Genomic DNA, 17,548 nt, shown 5'->3' with positions numbered 1-17,548 from the left:
CCGACTGCACCCCAGAGCTTTCCAGTGGGGCCGGAGAGACCCCAGATGGAGGAGGCTCTCTGTCTGACCGACTGGCTCCATACACTCAGCTGACCCTTCCCTGCCCAGCCAAGCCCCATTTGTGCCACACACCCCTTCTCCCCCTCCCGTCATTCACAATGACAAGTCAGTATCAATGGATCCACTGGCCAGGGCTCACAAGGCACCTGAGGGCACCCGCCCATCCAGTTACTTGCATTCGCCGCCCCCCACCACCACAATGCTCCCTCAGAGACTGCCCCCAGACCCCACCCTGAATGCCCAACCCTGCCCCCTGTACCCGCGCCGCCCTCAGGGCCCCTGCCCACGTCCTGGCCCTGCATCTGCAGCCAGTCCCAGCAGGTCTCCGAGTAGGAGCGGATCTGCTCCAGCACGTGCAGCACGCGCATCTCCTTCTTGGCCTGGCCCTCATCAGGCTGCGAGAAGATGATGTTGTGGAGCGCGGCATTAGCTCGCATGCGAGCGTCCTTGCCGCCCCCGGCCGCTGGTCCGGGCTCGCGGTCAGCATCGTGCAGGATCTGGACCAGCAGCGGCAGGCAGCCCGACTTGCGCATGGCCAGGCAGCTCTCCTGGGAGCTAGACATGGCCAGCAGCGTCCGTGCCATGTCCTCCTTGTCCCGGGTGGCGAGCATGGACAGCAGCCAGAACACCACCTCCACCTGTAGGGGGGACACCGGCCTCACCAAGGAGGTCCCCGGGCAGCCTCCCCCGACCCTGCCAGCCCCAGTCTGCCCAACAGCCTGCCCACCCAAACCCCACCCCCAGCCCCCAGCATCAACTTCGACTTGGACTGTGAGGACTATGTGGGCCATGGACCACATCCAACCTGATTATCTGCTCTCTACCCCGGTGCTTAACGAGTACTGTCATCATTATTATTACTATTATTATTATTGCTATCAGTCCAGGCCCCACCCCTCCTGCTAGTCTGGTTCTCCCTGTCACCCCCACCACTAACCCAGTCCCCCTCTCCTGCTCTGCTCTCCCTCCAGAAGGGTTTGAGGTTTGGCCCAGCCATTTCCCAGATCCATAACTTTCCCCGGGTATCCATCTCCACCAGCCTCTCCCCTCCTCCCCCAGAGCTCCAGCCCCCCCGGGACTTTATATATTAAGAATTATGCCATTTCTGGACTGCTGACTCTGCTCTGTGCTGGAGTAGATGGAGGGTGATGCGATCAGACACAGCCCCTCGTCCCACATGGGGCTCACCGTCTATCTCATCCCCATTTTACAGGGGAGGAAACTGAGGCCCAGAGAGGTTCAGAGACTTGCCCCAGGTCACTCAGTAGGTCGGTGGCCAAACTTGGACTCGAGACCAGGTCTCTTGACTCCCAGTCCTGTGTTCTTTCCACTAGGGCACACTGCCTCCCTTCTAGCCTCCTGTTTCTCCCCACTCCAGTCCGTACTTCACTCTGCTGCCCAGATCATTCTTCTACAAACACGTCAGGACATGTCACCACACTCCTCCTCAAAAAACTCTAGTGGTTGCCCATCCATCTCTGCACCAAACAAAAACTCCTCACCATTGGCTTTAAAGCATTTCACCACCTTGCCTCCTCCTACCTCACCTCACTACTCTCCTTCTAAAACCCAGCCCTCACACTTGACTCCTCTAACACTAACCTACTCACTGTGCCTCGATCTCGCCTTTCTTGCTACCGACCCCTAGTCCACGTCGTGCCTCTGGCCTGGAACGCCCTCCCTCCTCAAATCTGACAGACAATTGCTCACCCCCTTCAAAGCCTTATTGAAGGCACATCTCCTCCATAAGGCCTTCCCAGACTAAGCCCCTCCTTTCCTCTTCTCCCACTCCCTTCTGCATCACCCTGACTTGCTCCCTTGGTTCTTCCCCCTTCCCAGCCCCATGGCACTTATGTACATATCTGTAACTTATTTATTTGTATTGATGTCTGTCTGCCCCGTTCTAGACTGTAAACTTGTTGTGGGCAGGGAATGTGTCTGTTTATTGTTGCATTTTACTCTCCCAAGCGTAACCGCTCAATAAATATGATTGAATGAATAAATGAATGAATGAATGACTCAGGCAGAGGGTCCCAGGCCTGAATCTGTCTGTCTGAGGTCCCTGGACCCAAGGAACTCCTTCAGAGCAACTCAAACTTGGCTGCCACCTCCTCCTAGCTCCAGGGCTTGGCTCTGTGCCACTTACCTTGCTGTTTCCAAGCTGGCTTCCCCCATCCTCTGGATGAGTAGGGGCCTCCACGTCCCCATCCCCTTCTGAGCAGGCCGGCTTCCCACTCGGCTGGGTCTGAGATGGAAGATGAGAGAAGGGAGAAATAAAGGGAGAGCAGGAGCTGGACTGGAGGTCTCAGCCACCTCTCCCCACCTCCACCTACGGTCCTGTGCCAGACCCAAATCTCTGATAGGGGCGTTAGTCCCCCTTCCTGCCATCAGGACGCCCAAGTCAAGGAGAGGAGAGTTAGGATGAGGGGTGGCTCCTGTGCCAGACCCAAATCTCTGATAGGGGCGTTAGTCCCCCTTTCTACCATCAGGACGCCCAAGTCAAGGAGAGGAGAGTTGGGATGAGGGGTGGCTCTTGGGCTTGGCCGCCTCCTGCCCCCTTGTGGCAGATCCGGGGAACTGCAGGGAGAGAGCTGGCCCCCACTTCCTCCTCCCTGCTGCTAGCATCGTCCTCTGGCCTACTTCTCGTTGCTATGGTAACTGCCTGCGGCAAGGGGCCAGGAGACGCATATACAAAGGCCAATGGTCCTTCACTTAGCCGATGTGGACGATGCGGGGAGCAGAGGAGAAGAGAGTGACCCAGGCCCCTCTCCCTACCACCGTTACAGTGGATGCTTTGGCCTGAGTGGAAGCGGGCTCCCCTGCTGTGCGTTTCCTTGAGGACCAGCAGGCCTCACTAGAAATGGGGACCCCGAATGAGCCCTTCCCCCTCCCCCGACTAAATCAATCAATCAATCGTATTTATTGAGCGCTTACTGTGTGCAGAGCACTGTACTAAGCGCTTGGGAAGTACACGTTGGTAACATATAGAGACAGTCCCTACCCAACCAGGCCCGGGCCCCCTGCCTTACCTGGGGCTCCACATGGTGCACGCGGTCCTGGGCCTCTAGCAGTTCCTTATCGATCTGCTCCAGGCGAGAAGCCCGGATCTACAAGGGTTAAACCTGGAGATCAAGCTTCCTCCCTGTTTCCCTCCCCTCCTCCCTTCCCCAACCCAACACCTGGGCCCAGTTCCCTCCCCACCACCCTAGCCTGAGCTGCTCCAGGGGAGGTTGGCTCAGTTATCCTCCTCCATCCCTGCAGACCCCCACCTGAGCCCTCTGCACCATCTCGTCAGTGGTCCCAAACCGCTCCTCCATCAGCGAGCGGATGTGCTGGGCTTCAAATTCCAGCTGCTGGCGGATCAGGTCCATCTGCATGGAAAACTGGGAGTGGGGAGGGAGGGAAAGGTCAAAGGTAAGGAGAGCAGCGGGGCAGGGAGGAGGGGACGCAGGCTGGGCCTAGGGCAGAGGGGCCCGGGCTAGGGGACGGAGGTGATGGGGTGGGGGCAGGGGGTCACAGTCCTCGTTTGAGTCGGAGAATCCGAGGCCCACAGAGGTTGTCGATCGCCCCAGGCACATAGCAGGGCGGCTGGGGAACAGGGACCTCAGGTCTCCCGACTCCCAGCCCATTCCACCTTGCTGCCTGGCTGAGCCACCGAGCTCTCCTGCCCACGCCGGGGCCCCGGGTAGGGTGGAGGCGGGTTCCTGGGTGGGACCTCGGGCCTCCCCCCGCAACCCATTCCGCCGGCGGGCGGCCGCCATTCACCGTCTCCACGTGAGGTAGCTCATCCAGGCGCTTGGAGAGACTCTGTAGCTGAGTGTAATACCACAGCTTCTCCTTCTCCTCCTTCTCGATCTCGCTCAACAGAAAGCACCTGGGTTGGGGGAGGCAGGGAGAGGCGGGGCCTGTTCTCCCCATTCCACGGATGGGGACACTGAGGCCCAGAGAAGCGAAGCCACCGGCCCAAAGTCACACAGGGCTTCCGCAGCAAAGTTGGGGGAGACCCAAGGCCTCCGAAGGCACTGAGGGGCCTTTTGGGGTGGGGTGGCTGCCAGGATGTGGGGAGCCAGCTGCATGACCCCTTGCCTCCCGTGGGAGAGCTGTGTCCTCGGCCCCGCCCTCCCCACCTCTCCTGGCCTCCCTTCACCTCTCCTTGTCCAGCTCCTGCAGCAGGCGGACGGTGGCCCTGCTCAGCTCCCCCAGACTGTCCTTTTTGGCTGGCCCGGCGCCGGGTGGGGGGCTCCTCTTGGGACTCGGGCCCGGGCTGGCTGGCTCCGGGGCCAGAGCTGGAGAATGAAACTTGAGGTTGTAGAGGCTGGCGATGTCCATCTGCAAGGCTAGGGTCCGGGGGGAGGGAGCGGAATGGGTGGTGAGCCGGGGACAGCCGGAGACACCCTGACCCACCCCTGAGCCTCTGAAGACTGAGTTTCTGCCCAGCTGCAAGGACACCTGCCCACCCACACTCTGCCTGCCCCGCTTTAAAAAATTTCTCTCTTTTTTAAAATGGTAATCGTTAAGCATTTACTATGTGCCAGGCACTGTACTGAGCGTTGAGGTAGATACAAGGTAATCAGATTGGTTACAGTCCGTGTCCCCCATGGGGCTCACAGTCTTAATCCCCATTGGACAGATGAGGTCACTGAGGCACGGTGAAGTGACTTGCCTTTTGTGGGCAGGGAACGTGTCTACCAGCTCTGTTGTACTGTACTCTCCCAAGCGCTTAGTACAGTGCTCTGCACACAGTAAGCGCTCAGTAAATTCCATTGATTCCTTGCCCGAGGTCCCACGGCAGAAGAATGGCCGAGCTGGGATTAGAACCTAGAACCTAGATCCTTCTGACTCCCAGGACTGTGCTCTGTCCGCTTGGCCACGCCCCTTCTCACCTTCCAGCTGTTCCAGCATCTCCATCCTTCCTGAAGACACCATGATTCTGGCCTCCTGCTCCAGCTTACTCTGGAGATGCTTCAGGACGACCTGTGGTGGGGTGGGGAGTGTGGGGATGGCAGGGAGAGGCGGAGGAGCCACCCAGTTCTCCCACCTCCAGGTCAGGCTGGCTCAGCCCCCTGGCAGGGCCCCTGGGTGCTGTTCTGCTTCTCCTCCCTCAGCTCCCTCAGCTCCCTCAGCTCCCTCAGCTCCTCCAGCTCCCCAGTCCCAACCCCTCCGCTGGATAGAGTGGTCACGATAATATTAGCAACAACGACATTTCGGGTGTCTACTGTGGTTCCCCAGCTCAGATCTTCATCCTCCCCCGGCCCTGAATGACGGGACTTCTCCCCATCGTACAGAGAGATAGAGAGGGTACAGAGACACCTGCCTCAGGTCAGGGGCAAAGCTGAGGTGAGGACCCAGGCTTCCCTGCTGTCACAGGGAGTGTATTTGGGAATCACGGAAGTGAGAGGATTCACTCCGTCCTCTGGTCCTTTTCAACATCTCCCTGCCGCCACACCCCCGTCCAGGGGCTGATGATTCCCCACTAGTTCCCCCAACCCCTCCGCCCACACCAGCCAGTTCCCCTTCCCAGATCCCACCTTCATGTCCGAAGTCTCATTCTCCAGCTTGGACAGGTGGCTGGAGTTGTCTTCCAGCTCCCGGCGGAGATGAGTATTCTCCTTCTTCAAGACCTCCACCTGGTGTACCAGCTGGTCATAAGAGGCAATGGAGCCAGACATCTTCAACTCCTCCAGCACCTGGACCCCGGGGGCAGGGTGGGCAGAAGGCAGCTCAGTCCTGAACTGTGAATGGTTAAATCCCCCCCCAAAAAAACAGGGGAGACACCCCCTTTTCCAACCCCTCAATATCTAATCCAGCTGAGTAAGAGGTGGGTAGGGCCCCCTGGGCAGAACTGGAGGGAAGAGGGAGCAGCACTGAGGGGCTGAGGAGCCTGGGGTGTTGGAAAGGCCGGAGACAGTGCCTGCTAGCACCCATGCCAAGAGACAGAGAGACTGGCACAGGATGCCTGACTGCCATCTGGCGCCAAAAGACAGACAGACCAATCAATGCCCAATCCAGGGCGGAGAGGCCGGGGAGACTGAGGGTTCCGCTCCAGGGTCAAACCTGTCCCCCCCACTTCACCTTCCCCAGAATAGTCCTAGGACTCCCTAGGCAGGCCTCCCTCTCTGTCTTTTCACCCCCCAACCCCACAACCTTCTCTCTGTATTCACTTATCTCTTTGTTTCCCTTGTTTCCCACCTCTTTTTCTTATGCCTCACCTCGGCCTTTGTCCCCCTGCCCCTACTCCTGGGCCTCCCTATTTCTCTCTCCCTCGCTTACCTCCTGGTCTTCTCCGGCTGCCTCTCGGACCTGAAGATCCATCCTCTCGTCGCCTCTCCTGTCTTTCTCTCTCCAAGCTCCCGTATCCCCTCCCTATCCCCCTTCTCCCCAGCACCCCTCCCTCCGTCTTTGTTTCCCTCTCATCTGTACTTTCTCTCTCTCTCCTCCCCCCTCCGCCCCCCGTCCTTCTCTCCCTCTCCCTCTCCCTCTCTCCCTGCCTTTGTCTCAGCCTCTGGGAGCCGGCCACGGCAGTTTGTTTCCAAGTCAGTTACTTCTTAGCATCTTGGAGAGCTGAACCCGATCAAGTCTCTCCGGGCCCCTCACTGCACGCGCGTGCACCCCCACACACCCAAACGCACCAACAGACGCAGACACATACAAGGACATACACTCTCACTAGGATAGACACAGACACACAAAGGCGGACAGAGACAGGGGGACACTCACAGAGAAAGCCAAACGCGGAGGCGCACAAGAATTGTAGACACACTCACACTCACTTGCACCCGTCCACCCCGGCGGCTCAGCCCTCCGCTGCCCAGATCTGTCCCTTGGGGGCCCTCCGCCTCGCGGCTCACCAGCCTCGGCTTCGCCGCTCACCCTGCCGCCCGCGCCTTTGCCATCATCCCCGGAGGGGCCGGTGGGAGGAGAGGGGAGCGGCGACGACGCTGCCCGGGAGCTGAAGAGGGACCGGACGGGGCCGGCCGCCTGGGTTCTGGCCGGGTTACAGCCTTTCTCGCTCGGGGGGGTGGGGGGGCGGGAGGAGAGGGAGTGTATGTGTGTGATGGGGATGAGAGTCTGTGCGCACCAGAGCCCGCCCCGGCCTCCGCCAGTTAGTGACCGCCTTCTTCGCTCATGTGATCTCCTCGCTGCATCACCCCCAGCCAGGACCCCTGGAGCCCATAGGTGCCTGGACGTCGCTCACTACTCTCCCCTGGGAGAGTGCGTGGGGAGAGCAAGCCGCCCCCGGAGGTCCCCTCTTCCCTCCCCGACCCACCCATGGCTGCCATCTGCTCATGGAAATACCCCCACCCAGTTGGCACTGGGGATTCCCGACTCAGGTATTCCCGGGAGCCGTGGGAGGGATGGGAATCGTCGAGAGGGGTCGGGAGGGTGTGAGGGAATCCACGCGGAAGCCAGAAGAACGACCTGGGCTTTGCTGAGGCAAGTGCGTGCGTGCTTGTGTGTGTGTGTGTGTGTTGCGTGGGTAGGGTCTTTGTGATAGAGCTCCAGGAAGACAGAGAAACACAGAGAAACAAAGAGGGAGAAGGGTGTCCATTATATGAAAAAAGACGCCGTAGCACTTGACAAGCCTTGTGGCCATGGCAACAGGGAGATGAGGGAAGGATGTCTCATTGATTCCCTCCTTCCTCGCCCTGTCCTCCCTAGACAACCTCCTCCCTCCCGGGTCATGCCTCACCCTCCCCACCCGCCACTCCTTGGGATTCCCACAGGCCTCCGAGGGTCAGCCCACGCGGGGGTTCCGACACACGAAGCCCCACCAGGGCAGTTTTGAAGCAAACCTCCCCTGGTCCCCGTCCTGGGGGGCTGAAGAAATTATTAGTCAGGGGTGAGGGATGCTGACTGCCATCGGCCAATGGCGGGCCAGCGAAGACAGTCTGCTGCCAGGGCAACAACCAATGACAGCTCCCGAGGAGGTGTGGGGAGGAAGAAGTGGGGGAGGGAGAAGGGAGGGGAGACCATCCAGAAGCAGCCATCGCGGCTGCCTCTAATCCCGTGCGCCCAGGTGCTTGGAAAGCGAGTTCATCTCTCCCACCCTCTATCACAGCCCCCTCCCCAGCCCAGCCCACGCCCCTGGAACGACCCTCAGTATGATACTGGAATCACCAAGCACCTGATCGTGTCTATAGCCAAGAGGTCCGAGTCTCGAAGACCAAGACGGGTACCCCCTCGAGGGACAGAGCGACGAGGAGGGGCATAATTGTGTCTATCAGCTTCTGTTTCTGTCGGTCTTTCTACGTCTGTTTCTCCTGGTCTCTCTCTTCTCTCTTTGCTGCCTCGGTCTCCTCTTTTATTTCTCCGTCTTTCCCTTCCATCTCTCCCGGATGACTCTGTATTTCTCTTTCTCTTCTATCTCTGCCATGCTCTGTCTCTCTTCTATTTCTGTCTCTGCCTCTTTCTCTTCTATTTCTGTCTCTTTCCCTCCTATTCCGCCTTTGTCTTCTATCTTTCTCTGCCTTTCTGGGTCTCCCTTCTGTCTCTCTGTTTCTACTTCTCTCCTTTTCTCCTCCGCCATGACTCTGCTCGGCTTTTCTCCAATCCCACCCCCCTCCCGCCCCCCCGTGTCTCTTAGATTCAGCTAGCTCATCAGGCAATCAAGTCTGTTGCCCGTCAGCCATGCCTCGCTCTAAAACACAATCTGTGTGCTCTTTGGACGTTCCATTTTCCTGATGTGAGCACACCTCCCCCCCACCCCTCGACTGGATGCATGAAATGGCAGCGCTGCTTAAACTGAGCCCAGATGACGGCAAACAAACCCGAGAGATTCAGAACACATACAGGGGATGGAGGAGATGAGGATTGTCCACCTCTCCTTCCGCCCGGGAGAGCCCTGGCTCTAATGATGACAATGAATGCTTTCCTGATAGATCCCTCGTCCTGCCCCATCCGTCTGGGAGATAGGCCACGTGGGGCGAGTTGAGGGTTTAATGAATCTGAACCAGCCGCCACAGGCCTCCCGCTGGAGAACAGAAGGACAGTTATTGTGGTCCCTCCCTGGGGACTCCTTGATGCTCTGGTGTGTTGTCCTGCCACGGTCCTTCTTCCCCAGCTACTTCCTACCTATCCTGTTTTACCCCCCCCACCCCCATCCCTGCCTCCATCTAGCTCTCCCTCTCTCTGACAGCCTCTGGCACAGCTTCCTTCCCTGGGATTTGAATTAGTCTGATGAGCCTCCAATTGGACTGCTCTTCCTCTTAGAGAAGCAGTCTGAACTTGGAGCTCTTGGCAAAGTAGGGAGCTTAATATTATCATTATTATTATTAATAATAATAATAATAATCATGGTATTTACTATATGCCAAGCACTGTTCTAAGTGCTGGGGTGGATACAAGGTAATCAGGTTGTCCCACGTGGGGCTCCCAGTCTTAATCTCCATTTTACAGATAAGGTAACTGAGGCACAGAGAAGTGAAATGACTTGCCCAAGGTCACAAAGCAGACATGTGGTGGAGCCGGGATTAGAACCCAGGTCCTTCTGACTTCCAGGCCCATGATCTTTCCACTAAGCCACACTGCTTCTCAATTATTATGATTGTTAATATTTTTATGGTATTTTTAAGCGCTAACTCTGTGCCAAGCACTGTTTTAAGTGCTGGGGTAGATACAAGATAATCAGGTCGGATGCAGTCTCTGTTCCACATGGAGCTCACAGTCTAATCCCCTTTTTACAGATGAGGAAACTGAGACATGGAGAAGTGAAGTGATTCGCCCAGGGTCACACAGCGGGCAACTGATAGAGCCGGGATTAGAACCCAGGTCTGCTGACTCTCAGGCCTATGTTCTTTCCACTAGGCCACACTGCTTGGAGATGGAGATGGAGATGATGGCAGTAATGATAACTGCTATGATGTTGACATCAAAATCAACACTGAGCCAGGACCCACGTTTCCAGGGTCCAAAATGGCTCCAGCCTCAGAAAGAAGATGGCAGGACTTCCTGATCAAAAAGGAAGTTAGGATGGCCCAGGTGGTGAACGGCCAAAGTCAATCAGTCAGTCACTGGAATTTATTGAACTCTTATTGTGTGTAGAGAGGACTGTACTAAGCGCTCGTGCCAACAGAGTCGGTAGACGCTTTCCCTGCACACGAGGAGTTTACAGTCTAGAGGGGGAGAGAGACATTAAAATAAATGACGTTATAGAGATAAGTGCCGTGGGGCTGAGGGCGGGGTGAAGATCGAGTGCTTAAAGGGTCCAGATCCAAGTGCGTAGACGAAACAATTCCCGTTTGTCCTGGGCGATGGGAAGGTCTAAAGAGGTATGTGGCAGGCTTCAAGGTCACACAAGTGTCACGTCTAGTGCCTAGACTAAATGCTGCCACCCTCTCCCCCCCCCTCCTCTAAGGTTGAGAAAACCGCAGTTGAGATTCCCCCAGGAGTGCGTCTTGGGGGAAGAGCCCACCCTGGCTCTAGCCTGGTGCTCACATTCCTCGGGTCACCAGGCCCGAAAGGGGGGGGGGGGGGGTAGCCGTCTGGGGACCAGAAAAATCCCGGAGTTTGTCAGTTCCAGCCCAGCTTTTCAGTTAATTATCGCTGGGTCCCAAGACGAGGACTTGCGATGGCGAGAAGTTTTCAGGACCAAGGACAGATGCCCGGGCGGGTCGCAGCCCCGCGGACAGCTACGTGAGTAGGACGAAGGAGGCAGAGAGGGGGTGACTCCCCGTGGCTTCTGGTTAATCCCCTTCAAACATCGACCTTGGGGAGTCAACCGAGAGGCTAGAGCTGGCGTCGAGCAAGGGTCCACCCCTAAATCAGCTCAAGATGCAAAGACTCCTCCCTTGGCAGGAAGCTCTCCACCCCCTCCCTTGGACAGCTAACAATAACAGCAACAACAACAATAATAATAATATCCAATATGGTGCTCTGCATACAGTAATTGCTCAATAAGTAATAATAATTTGTAGTAGTAGTAAAAATAATTGTGGTATTTGTTGAGCATTCCTATATGCCAGGCACTGTAATAAGACTGAGCCCCCTCCTTCCTCTTCCCCTCCTCCCCCTCCCCATCCCCCCGCCTTACCTCCTTCCCCCCGCCACAGCACCTGTATATATGTTTGTACATATTTATTACTCTTTTACTTGTACATATTTGCTATTCTATTTATTTTATTTTGTTAATATGTTTTGTTTTGCTGTCTGTCTCCCCCTTCTAGACTGTGAGCCCGCTGTTGGGTAGGGACCGTTTCTATATGTTGTCACCTTGTACTTCCCAAGCGCTTAGTACAGTGCTCTGCACACAGTAAGCGCTCAATAAATACGACTGAATGAATGAATGAATGAAAGTGCTGGGGTAGATATAAGATAATCAGGTTCCACACGGGGCTCACAGTCTACGTAAAAGGGACAACAGGCATTGAATCCCCATTTTTGCAGACGAGGGAACTGAGGCACAGATAAGTGAAGTGTCTTGTCCAAGGTCGCACAGCAGACACGTGGCAGAGCCAGGATTAGAACACAGGTCCTCCGATTCCCAGGCCAGTAGGCTTTCCACTCGGTCTACACTGCTTCCCATGCTAAGGTTTCAGCTTCCTGCAGGGCTGAGTTCTTCCTTTTGTCTAACCAAGGTTTCTCATGTTGTAGGGTCCCTCATAACATGGTGAATTATTGTTTCTTCTTTCATGTAAGGTGACCAATGGTTAGAGCACAGGGGTTGAGAGGCAAGTCTTGAGTTTTATGCCAGAGAGTCTCAAAATGTCTCAAATGGGAAGCAGCATGGCCTAGTGAAAAGAACATGAGCCTGGGAGTCAAAGGACCTGGGTTTTAATCTCAGCTCTTCCAATTGATTGCTGTGTGACCTTGGGCAAGTCGCTTAATTTCTCTGTGCTTTAGTTTCCTCAACTGTAAAATAGGAATTCAATCCCAATATCTCCTGCTTAGGTTGGACATAGTACACGTCCCACATGGGGCTCACAGTCTGATAAACCTGTATGTACCCCAGAGCTTAGAACAGTGCTTGGCACATAGTGAGCACTTAAAAAAAGTCCTCTCTTGGAGGGTCTGAACAATGTCAGGCCCACAGATTTTGCTTTTATTGTATGTTCTCAAGCACCCAGGCCAGAGCTCTGTACATAGTAGGCACCTAGTATGGTGTTCTGCTTACAGTATTTGCTCAATAAATGATTTTGATGGTGAGGATATCAAAGTGTATCACGAGATGAACATGAGTCAGCAATGAGGTGCCATTTTGAAGACAGCCAACATGCTACTGGGTTGGATCAATAGGAGTAGGTCAGGCAAGGGACAGGAACTAATCCTTTGACTCCAATATGTCCTCAACGAAGTTCTAGGTCCAGTGTTCATCCTCATACTGTAAATGGGGCAAGAGGATCCAAATGAGGGGCTGAGAGAGAGCAACAGAAATAATGAAAGGAATAAGAACAGGTCACCTATGAGGACATTTTCAAGGGGGTGGTGTTGGTTGGGGGTAGGGGTAAGGATAGAGTGGGGATCGGGTGGGGATAGGGTGGGGTTAGGGATAGGGACAGGGTGGGAATAGGTTGGGGGTAGGGGTGGGATGGGGGAGGGGAAGGGGAAGCTTCCAGTCTCTGGAGGGGGTTTTATAGAGAGCACTCAGACCAGATGATGTCCATGTCTTCTGAGAACCACACCTGGAGAAAGTAGCTGAAACTACAGTATTAAAGGTCATAAATTTCAGCTCCGTGAGCGGGGCTAAAAGGATTGATGTCTCCTTAGGTTCCCAGCTGAGGGGGTGAAGTTGTTCTCGCCCTTGCGGCCATCTGGGCTGGACTCACAGCCTCCCTCCTCCCCCTGGGGCTCCCACAAGACCCTAGAACTTCTGTCTTGGGCATTTGGAATTTCTCTCCGTCCTTCTGCCCCTCCTTCTTCTCCTCCTCTCTCTCCTGCACGAGGCCTGTGGTGTGACTGGAAACCTTGTTCCCACTCTGGATCATTCATTATTCAATCGGAGACAGGCCTCGTCTTTCACAGCACTTATTTCTTCTGGCTGGAGCCCGGGATTAATTCACTCCCATTACTGGGGAGATGAATCTCTCCCCTTCCCTCCCCCTCGGGAAAACATGTGCTTCTTGACCTTCTAGCTGGGCAGTGGTAGTGGGGAGAGGGTTGGGAGGGTGCTTGTGGCCTTGGGATGCTGGAGACATATGCGTTGGGGGGCGGGGGAGGAGAAGAGGAGTTATCTGTGACCATTAAGGTCTTCCAGATGAGCTCGGTTTGGGCCTGGGCTGAGCTGAATCGAAATTTTTCAGACCCAAAGGTCCAGTACTGAGCAGAGACCGAGAAGAGATGGGCTTAAGCTGCAGCAGGAAGGATTTGAGTTAGAACTGCATTGGGTTGTGGAAAGGGTGATTCCTGGCTCATGGTGTGTGTGTGTGTGTGTGTGTGTGTGTGTGTGTGTGTGTGTGTGTGTGTGTGTGTGTGTGTGTGTGTGTGTGTGTGTGTGTGTGTGTGTGTGTGTGTGTCTGGGGAAGGGAGTTGTGTAATCTCCATCTCCAGAGATTTTAAATCCAAGAAAGGTCTGAGTAGGATAACTTCACCTGGAGGCAGGAGGATGGACTTGTGTTCTCAAGGTCCCTTCCAGCCCTTGGGTTTTTCTACTCCCTTCCAGCTCTGAGAGTTTTCTAGTCCCTTCTGGAGGCCTCCAGAGGCCAATGGGTATTCCACTGACTTCAGGCAGAGCAGCTCCTAAGTTATCCCACATCCTGGAGTGTAGAGTGTGAGGGAAGAGAAGAGAGAGGGGCCTGGCAGAGCAGAGGATAAGGCTCTTACACTGGTCACAAGGGAAATATTTGTACATCAAATATTTATGCCATCAGGGGTGAAGGTTCCTTATCCAAAGGACCACCCGGGCCACCTTTGCAGTGGACAGGGCCCAGGGGGAATCCAGAAAAACAGCTGGCAAAGTCCTCCTAGCCTGGAGACCCTGGAGACCTGCTTTGTGACCTCACTTACTTTAGAAGCAGCAAGGCTTAGTGGATAGAGCACGGACCTGGGAGCCAGAAGGATGTGGGTTCTAATCCCATCTCTGCCACTTGTCTGCGGGTGACCTTGGGCAAGTCACTTCACTTCTCTGTGCCTCAGTTACCTCATCTGTAAAATGGGGATTGAGTGTGAGCCCCTTGTGGGACAGGGACTGTGTCCAACCTGATTAGCTTGTACCTACCCCAGTGCTTAGAACAGTGCTTGACACATAGTAAGCATTTAACAAATTAGTATTATTAGTAGTAATAATAATTTCTGGACCTCAGTTTCCTCCCCTGGAAAATGGGGAGAATAACGATCTTTGCCTTTCCTCTACCTCTCAGAGAGGGCTACAGTAAGATCACTCATGGAAGAAAGGGTCTGGGTTTTGATTTTTTTTTTTTCATAATGAGCCAGAGAAGCAGGAAAGGGAGAGAGATCCAAACTGAGGCTGCTCCAGATGCCAAGAACTGCAGAGAAGTGGCTGCCATTAGCCTGATGGTGCCAAGGGGCAGAAAGGAGACTGGCCAGAGAGAGGGGAGGAAAGTGGAGAGATCCAGAAGACTCTAGAGACAGGCAGCAAAGTGGGAGGTGGGGGTGGGGTGGGGAGGGGGCTGCTTTTCTTTTGGTAGGGAAGCTGGGTAGCCCCATCCCCTCCTGGCTGCCAGAAGGAGCCCTGCCTATTTCCACCCCCCAGCCCCAGGGGGACTTAAACAAACAAGACCCTGTTACTAGCTTCGGGTAATTGAAAGGGAAGTAAAACATGGGATTCACACAGATGGGGGTGAGCAAGACAGTGAAACCTAACACCAAGCAGCCAACAGCAAGAGCCCCTAGGGAGGCTTCAGATGAGCCACACCCGGAGCCCCCAGCTCAACTCAGCCTCCAGTCCAGCCCCTGGCTTCCTCAACCTTCCCTCCCCTACCCCCCCCCCCATTTTTGATCCAACCCCCACCCTTCCCTCTGACCCCGCCCACGGCACAGGGAATTGAGGGGGTCACCATGGCAACCAGGCCTGCTCTCTTCTATCCTGGGTCTCCTGGGCCCAAAGGATGATTCTGAATCAAATCGAATCAATCAAAACCCCACCTGGGCAGAAAAGAGATTAGGGGGCTGAAAACATCTTTCTCCCAGGCCTGGGAAAAGAGGAAGAGGGTGCCTCGCCCCATTTTTTAAAATGGTATTTGTTTACCACTTACTATGTGCCAGGCACCGTACTGAACAGTGGCATAGATACAAGCTAATCAAGTCAGACACAGTCCATATCCCACGAAGGGCTAACAGTCTTAACCCCCACTTTGCAGATGAGGGAACTGAAGCACAGAGAAGTGAAGTGACTTGCTCAAGGTCACCCAGCAGGCAAGTGGCAGAGCTGGGATTAGAACCCAGGTCCTCTCAGACCCGGGCTCTATCCACTAGACCATGCTGCTTCTCTTCTTTCTGCCCCCTTTCCAAATTTTGTGGCCCTGACACAGGACCTGTGTGGAGGGGAGTAGGTGGGAAGTTGGAGAGGGGGTTGAGCGTGAGAAATATGGGGACTGGGGCCCTCCACCTGAGGCTGGTCAGGACACTCCCTCTATTCAACGGGAACAGCTGCAGGTCAATGGCAGAGGCAGGAAGGAGGTCAGGAGCCCCCAAAAGTAGAATTGACTGATGGAAGGGGGATTAGGGAGGGGAGACACTTTGGGACTTGGGAGATTTTGCTGTGCGAGGTCAAGGAAGTTGTTTGCCCTCTCTGAGTCCATTGAGAGAGAGAAAAAAACAAGAAGGAGGCAAGCTGTCCAGAGATGAGATGGCGCAGGTAGTGGGGAGGGCTCGAGAGGGCTGCCTAACCAGAGTCAGCGAGCCAGAGGTGCTTGATTGGGAGGTAGAGCTGGGGCTTTCCTGCCGGCGCCCCCCCGCCCCAATTCCCACTTCAGGGAGCAGCAAGAGTTCGGCCAGGCCTCTCTGCAAGTCCCCAAGGTGGTAGCAACGGTGAATGCTGGAGGCACGTTTTCTCCCCCTCCTCCTCTCTGCTTCCCAGGGGAGAGATAAAGTCCCCCCCCCACCACCACCTTGCCCATCTCTCTCTCTCTCTCTCTCTCTCACACACACACACACACACACACACACACACACACACACACGCCCTAGGCAAATGCACTGATGGTTTCCTTGGCCTCACCGTCAAGGACTCCTGGGTCCCCGCCGGGGGAGACGTGGACACGGCTGACGGTCCCCGGACTTGGCACCGCGACTGCTGGCGGGGCTCCAGGGCGCTGCAGTGCGGCCGCCCACTCTTCCCCGTGCCCCCAGGACCCGACTCTTACGTCCAACCCCCGCCTCCCCACCCCGTGCCCCCCCCTCCCAGGCAGCCCTCCACCAGTCAGATCCACTCCTTCCCTTCCTTCCCCTCCTTCCCTTCCTTCCCCTCCCTCCCCCGGCCCCACCCGGAGATGCTGCAGATTCAGAGGAAACCAGGGCGGGGGGCAAAAATCAGTGATGAAAACCCGGTCTCCTTGCTCCTCTCCTCTAAAAATGCAACACCATCCCTAGCCCTCCTAGGCTCCAGCTGCTCGTACCCCCATGCCTCCCCAGCCCAACGGGACCAGCAGCAGGATCTGCGGGGACGTGCGTGCAGGGGACTGTACCTCGGCCAGACTCAGGGGACTGCTCCCACCGGCTTGGGGGCTGAGGGGCACTGTGAACTGGGGAACCTGTCCTCCCATCCCTCCCTCCTTCCCTCTTTGTCCCCCACTCCCCCAACTCCTTGCACCCCCGGCCCTCCCCATCTCTGTTTATTATGCTGCTCAGCCGGCCGGTGCCCGGTCCTTGGACAGCGGGAAAATTGCCAGTCACCCCTGCCCCCCTCCACCTACATCCTGTCCCTTGTATCCTCCCCGACCACCCAGGGCCGGGGTCCGTCCGCTCCCCTACCTCCTCCCCGAAGAAGGCGGAATGCATGAAGGAGAGGAGCCACAGCAGCCCCATGGAGCCTGCATCCTGCAGCAGCCGCCGCCGCCTCCTCTTCTCTCTGTGGCTGCCGCGGCTCTTCGCTCCCCTCGGCTCCCCGACCCTGTCGCCGCCCGGCTCCTCCTCCTCCTCTTCCTCCTCCTCCTCCTCCTCCTTTTTCTCCTCCTCCTCCTCCTCCTCTTCTCTGGATCGTAGGCACAGGCAGCTGCAGTGCCGGTGTACGGCCACCAGGGGGAGAGCGGGAAACTCCGACTGTGCTTCATCTTCTCCCCCCGCCCAGCTTTTATCATTCATTCATTAATCGTATTTATTGAGCGCTTACTGTGCGCAGGGCACTGTACTAATCAATCAATCAATCAATCAATCGTATTAATTGAGCGCTTACTATGTGCAGAGCACTGTACTAAGCGCTTGGGAAGTACAAATTGGCATCACATAGAGACAGTCCCTACCCAACAGTGGGCTCACAGTCTAAAAGGGGGAGACAGAGAACAGAACCAAACATACCAACAAAATAAAATAAGTAGGATAGAAATGTACAAGTAAAATAAATAAATAAATAAATAAATAGAGTAATAAATTCAGCAAC

At 55.6% G+C, this 17,548-nt stretch overlaps 1 protein-coding gene across 1 annotated transcript in view; it reads right to left on the bottom strand.

Moving 5' to 3' along the window:
* Nucleotides 1-17,017, bottom strand: part of APC2 (APC regulator of WNT signaling pathway 2) — a 32,868-nt gene extending 15,851 nt beyond the window's left edge. The window contains exons 1-9 of the mRNA XM_038772106.1: nt 16,924-17,017; nt 5,589-5,747; nt 4,944-5,034; nt 4,208-4,397; nt 3,826-3,934; nt 3,330-3,443; nt 3,090-3,167; nt 2,207-2,305; nt 320-698 (exon numbers count right to left, since the gene is read on the bottom strand). Coding sequence (XP_038628034.1) covers nt 320-698; nt 2,207-2,305; nt 3,090-3,167; nt 3,330-3,443; nt 3,826-3,934; nt 4,208-4,397; nt 4,944-5,034; nt 5,589-5,747; nt 16,924-16,977 — 1,273 coding nt within the window. The 5' untranslated portion in view covers nt 16,978-17,017. The remainder of the gene's footprint in view (nt 1-319; nt 699-2,206; nt 2,306-3,089; nt 3,168-3,329; nt 3,444-3,825; nt 3,935-4,207; nt 4,398-4,943; nt 5,035-5,588; nt 5,748-16,923) is intronic.
* Between the last annotated feature and the right edge of the window lie 531 nt (nt 17,018-17,548).

Source organism: Tachyglossus aculeatus, chromosome X1 (assembly GCF_015852505.1).
Source record: "Tachyglossus aculeatus isolate mTacAcu1 chromosome X1, mTacAcu1.pri, whole genome shotgun sequence".
Classification (NCBI taxonomy): Eukaryota; Metazoa; Chordata; class Mammalia; order Monotremata; family Tachyglossidae; genus Tachyglossus; species Tachyglossus aculeatus.
Note: the sequence above shows the minus strand (reverse complement) of the source record. Positions and strands in the feature narration are given on the sequence as shown.